Raw genomic sequence first — 6,040 nt, 5'->3', positions numbered from 1 at the left:
ATGGCAAATGTGTGGGTGCATTATCCTGAAAAGTTTTTCTTTCATTGTTAATCCATATTGACACTGGTACTTTTATTTTGTTTTTTACAAATTCTGGTCCTTCATCATCATCATCATCATCATCATTTAACATCCATTGTCCATACTGGCATGGGTTGGACAGTTTGACCAGGCTGGCTCGCTGGAAGGCTGCACCAGACTCCTGTCTGATTTGGCATGGTTTTCTATTGCTTGATGTTCTTCCTAATGCCAACCACTCCAAGAGTGTAATGGGTGCTTTTATGTGCCACCAGCACAGGTGCCATTTGCGTGACACCAGGGTGCTTTTATGTGCCACCTTATTTTAATGATTTCTATTTATTGCACTACAAAGATACAGGAGTAATGATTGATACTGTGTCAAGGGTAAATGCAGACATAGACACAGACACATATAAGCGTGCACACACACACACACACACACACGTACATTTGGAAGGGCAACCAGTTATAAAAACAAAGCCAAAAAATGAAACCCAAGAGTGACATGTGGTTCTCTGATCCATCTATAAATGTCAGTAATGATTGTCCAATCATGCCAACATAGAAAACACAGTAAAATCACACCCATACACATACACACGCGTGCAATATTACACATAAACAACACCCACAAAGAAAACAAGAAACTGCATATCATTTTAAAGCCATAAATTTTAGCAGGGCCGATAAAATCAGAAAATTTTGTTAGACCTCTCCTCACAATTCTCAGCAAGAAATGCTGCCTTTTCTCTTTCACTAAATCACTCTCTCTCTCTCTCACTCTTTCTCGCTTCACTTGTTTCTTTGTTTATCTGCGAGGCTCTTCCTGACATCAACAATAATTCAGCCAACCTTGTATTGTACATATACACTCACTCACACACAGACAAGTGCAAATAACATATACACACATATATATTTATGACATTTTGTTAGTGATCAGGTTATTGATATCTGATGATGCAATTTCACAGTTAATAATATGTTATGTATTGTATTACATATAATACATATATATATATATATATATATATATATATATATATATATATATATATATATATATATATATATATATATATACACATATATATATATATGTATATAGTTGAAATTGTGTAATATAATTTCCTTGTGTGTATATATGCAAAGACACACACACACACACACACACACACACATACATACTTGTAATATATTTTTTTAATTTTTTTCTTTTTTTGCAGAAATCTGACGTCAAATCAGCCTCAGCCTATATTGTAGCCAAGAGACGGGTTCATCATCACCGCCGCCATTCTGGATCTGAGCGGCAGGTAGTTCCGCCGAATGCTTCAGATAAGGTTTGGTGGAATTTCAATTCCAAAGAGCTGTTGTCGCCATATTTTCATTGTTGTTCAATATTTAAATTTTCTTATTAACTTCGTTAATTTTAAGCTTAAATCTTCAACAACCTGGAAACTTGAAATCATCTTACTTCATCAAATTAAACTCTCATTCTGCAACATTCTCAATTGTTTGTCTTCATTAGCTCACCTCCAATGAAAACCTACTTTAACTCTGCTTAAAATATTGCAGAGCCATATTGGAGATAATTTACATTTGGTTAGAGAGGTGTGTTTCAATGGATAATGACTCAGTCATTCTATCTTCTGAATTATGTTCCAATAAGTGAAATAAAAAGATATCATTTTAGTGTTCTACCACTTTGTGGAATCTGTTTGCTGTGACTTATCATCCTCTGGCTTTCAGTGTTCATACAAGAGATGAGAGTGAAGTTTTATGTGAAGGCAAAAAATACAGATGATTGAGTCTGATGTATAAATTGTGTAGCAATTCATATTAGAGAAGCTAGTTGTTGCAAATTGAGCATAAATGAGTTTATTGATAAACATCTGTTGCAGATCCATAGTTCTTTGAGTCTTTAGAGCATCAATCTTCATGATAGTATCATAAATAAGTCGATTTTGGAAAGCCTATCCTTATTTTGATGATTTCTAAATCTGCAGCCAGAGACATATACATATATATATATATATATATATATATATATATATATATATATATATATATATATCTGTGCAGTTGTCATGTACGACAAATATGACCAGCTCATGGTACCTATTTATAGCTGGATAGTATTGGTTATTACTGAGAGTTAAGTGTCTTTGCTAGACATACTGTAACAGTAGTGATGGAGTATGAGCCTGCAATTCTTTGAAACATTGATTTCTCTCCTATTTAACTCATCCAGCAATGGTTTTAACATTTTGTCCAGCTCATATTATTCATATGAAATAACTCATCCGTTACTATGTTCATCTCTGTCTTTTTTTAAGAGCATCTTATTAGCCTGCTAATTAATTCTAAAATGTTTATTTACCTCTTCATTATTTTAATATTCGGTGTTGCATGTTATGTAGTCTTTTGCTTGGACATTGCTATTTAACTTGCATGTACTAGTTTTTGTGTTCTTAACCGCCTGAAATATTCACAGCATCCAATATGCTTGGCATTTTTGTATTTGTCTCTTCCATTATATCACTACAGATAAACTCGTATGCATGGTGTTTATGCTTTACCTTATTTTTTAGTCTAGAAAAGAAAGGTTTTTACCCACAGATGATTGTGGTACTCTTACAGAACAGAGAAGCCTAAAACGAAATACAGCAGTTAGTTGTAACTCTGCATGTTGGTGTCTTTTCCAAAGATGCAATTTGGAACCATTATTATAATGGAAATCATAAATTCCCTGATTAAGCTGAAATGCTAATAAACTGAATAACTAAAACTTGTCATCATGTGCTCATTGCCCAGAGGGTGACACAATAATTAAATATAAGAAGCTATATATTTATATTTACATAATATTTTAATTTAGTTGACTCAGTCTCTTGCTACTCTGAATTTTTCCTGTGAGTGCATGGAGTTTTCAGGCAATTTCTGACTTGTAACTTGCCTGAAGACCTTGTGCAAAACTCAGAGTAGCAAAGAAGATGACTCGACCAAAATGAAATGAAAAAAAATATATATATATATGTAAATTACAAGTTCTTTATATTTTTGTGTACTTGATTTATTTATATACCTAGATACATATAGACTTATCTACTGGAAATACTTGTTTCTCGAAATCATTGTTCTTTATTTATTGAAACTGTCACTTGTGTTTGCATAGTTGTATATTTTAGTGATTATTTCTCCTCTACAGGACTTACATCAGAACATCTACTTTGCATGCTGTCACACACAAAGCTAGAAATTTCAGCTGTACTCTGAAGCACATTTTCTTTTTTTTAATAATTTATGTGAATTTAGAAATAATTACAGTGTTTAAAACCTCATTCATTCACTATGGCTATGTTAAATGAAGTAGTTTCTGGCATCTCTCTAGTTTTAGTTTCTCTCTTCTCAGCAACCTTATCTCTATCATTTATGTGATTAAATTTGCAGGGTCATATGTTCTGATCTTTTTCTTATTGCACCTGACACTTTTTATAATTTTTCACTTTATTCTCTTTCGTTGAATGGTCCTAAAAGCATATGTCTATGTGTGTGTGTGTGTGTCTATGTGTCTATGTGTGTGTGTGTGTGTCTATGCACATACACATACACATACACATAAACATTACAATGCTCAATACCTGTTTTATAGCATTAAGTTAGTTAATAAGGTAGATCATAGAATCTGAGGAATATAATTGACTTACTCCCACCACAGAAATTGCTGGTCTTGTGTCAAAATTTGAAACCAATATTATTCTGTTATTTGGCCAATTTTTGTTCTTACAGGTTTCATGAAGCAATTAAAAATTTTTTTTTTTATTACTTCCAGACAATATAGTGTCGACTATCTCAGTTGAATAGTAACAATGGTGTGGTGATGTTGATAGTATTAATAGGGTAGGTGGCAAGGGGGTGATGGTGACGTAGTAGTAGTGGTAATGAAATCGACAGCTGATAATGAAACCAGCTGCTGAGAGAGCATAATTACACCTGAATTACATCACTCGACCTGTGCTACTTACATAAGTCTCATAAATGACTAAACACGTGTAGATAAAGGCTTCTTACATGAATTGCCTTGTTTACAAGTCTGAACATGCTTTTAGCATATTCGAACTGGTATCAACATTGCATTTTGACTCATCACTGCTTAACGCCCTCACCCGGTAAAGGTTTCTTAGAATATGACAAAATGAATGAAAGATACAGATAAGGAAATAATTTAATTCTCAATCATAGTATGTCACCATCATCATCATCGTTTAACGTCTGCTTTCCATGCTAGCATGGGTTGGACGATTTGACTGAGGACTGGCAAACCAGAAGGCTGCACCAGGCTCCAATCTGATTTGGCAGAGTTTCTACAGCTGGATGCCCTTCCTAACGCCAACCACTCCGAGAGTGAAGTGGGTGCTTTTACATGCCACCGGCACGAAGGCCAGTAAGGCGGTACAGCCAAACACTGTATCACATATCATTACAATTAATAATGCCCTTGTGACTATGAATGCTTCATCATTAAACCATCTAAGAATTTTAGGCCTCATATCTACATATGAAACATTATAATTACTATTACTATTATTATTATTAAGGTGGTGAGCTGGCAGAAGTGTTAGCACGCTGAACAAAATGCTTAGCAGTATTTTGCCCATCACTATGTTCTAAGTTCAAATTCTGCTGAGGTCGACTTTACCTTTTATCCTTTTGCGGGTTGATAAATTAAGTACCAGTGAAACACTGGGTAAATGTAATCAACTAGTCTCCTCCTCACAAAATTGAGGCATTGTGCCTTTAGTAGAAAGGTTTATTACTATTATCATTATTATTATTATCATTATTATCATTATTATTATTATTACTATTATTAGGAGGAGGAAGAGGAAATTTCTTTTCAGGAAGTTGGAAAACGTTTCCTAAACATTGTTGATAAGTAATGACTCGTGTTATTGTGTTGATTAAGCAATGGTTCATAGTGTTATTGCATTGATAAGTAATGACTCATAGTGTTGTTGTGTTAAGTAATGACTCAGTGTTATTGTGTTAATAAGTAATGACTCGTAGTGGTATTGCATTGATAAGTGGTGACTCATAGTACATAGTTAAGGCTTTTGCATTGTAAGTTCAGGTTCTAGTATGGTCAGCTTTGACTTCCATCTCCCAAAAGTTGCTAAAATAAGAACCTGCGAGGTACTTTAGTGGATTTGAGGTACTTTAGTGGATTTGAGGTACTTTAGTGGATTTGAGGTACTTTAGTGGATTCGAGGTACTTTAGTGGGTTCGAGGCACTTTAGTGGATTCGAGGCACTTTAGTGGGTTCAAGGTACTTTAGTGGATTTGAGGTACTTTAGTGGATTCAAGGTACTTGGAGTCTTGTATTCAAGTAAGAAGTTAATGTTCAGCTCAGAAGGCAAAGCAAGTTCTCAAACAGGTTGGCCATACTGGAGCAGGCCTATGATCAAAAGCATTCAAACCATGACCATCCTCAGTATTTTCAGACATTGTATACCTTTTGACTATATTGTTCAATGTGCTCTTTTTGTTAGGTGATAAGAGTGGGAAATTGTTAGATGATAGAAGGGGAATTTGGATGAAGTTATTTAGTTTTGAAAATATCAAAAGTTAACTTTATCATTTAATAATAATATACTCATGAAGCAATAATCAGTTGTAGGATGTTTGAATGGAAAACAAGTGAAGTTTCAGTGGTGATAGGGCATCAGAAGGTGAGACCCTAACTATTAATATTCTCTTTCTTGAGCAAAAGCACAGGGAAAAACCCCTAAATCTCTTGCACTTCTGTTTATTGGCATTTTGTTTGCGTCCCTCCAATCATTTTGTTATCCATTTCTATATGTGCAATACAATAAATTTCTTATTGTTGTTGTTGTCATCAACATCATCATCATCAATATCATCATCAACACACATTTACACACGTGTATGTATATATATGTGTGTGTGTGTGTGTATATATATATATATATATATATATATATATATATATATATATATA

General features: G+C 33.9%; 1 protein-coding gene across 8 annotated transcripts in view; it reads left to right on the top strand.

The window, feature by feature from the left end:
- Positions 1–6,040, top strand: part of LOC106877583 (piezo-type mechanosensitive ion channel component 1) — a 141,934-nt gene that overhangs the window by 47,979 nt on the left and 87,915 nt on the right. For 6 of the 8 annotated variants that reach the window (XM_052975090.1, XM_052975089.1, XM_014926523.2 and 3 more), the window contains exon 7: positions 1,248–1,334. In XM_052975090.1, the coding sequence (XP_052831050.1) occupies positions 1,248–1,334 (87 nt within the window). Of the gene's footprint in view, positions 1–1,247; positions 1,362–6,040 lie in introns of all 8 variants that reach the window. The other 2 variants (XM_052975093.1, XM_052975088.1) reach the window with 1 other exon arrangement.

Source organism: Octopus bimaculoides, chromosome 20, assembly GCF_001194135.2.
Source record: "Octopus bimaculoides isolate UCB-OBI-ISO-001 chromosome 20, ASM119413v2, whole genome shotgun sequence".
In the NCBI taxonomy this organism is placed as follows: domain Eukaryota; kingdom Metazoa; phylum Mollusca; class Cephalopoda; order Octopoda; family Octopodidae; genus Octopus; species Octopus bimaculoides.
The sequence above is the reverse complement of the archived record's forward strand: the minus strand, read 5'-3'. Positions and strand labels throughout refer to the sequence as shown.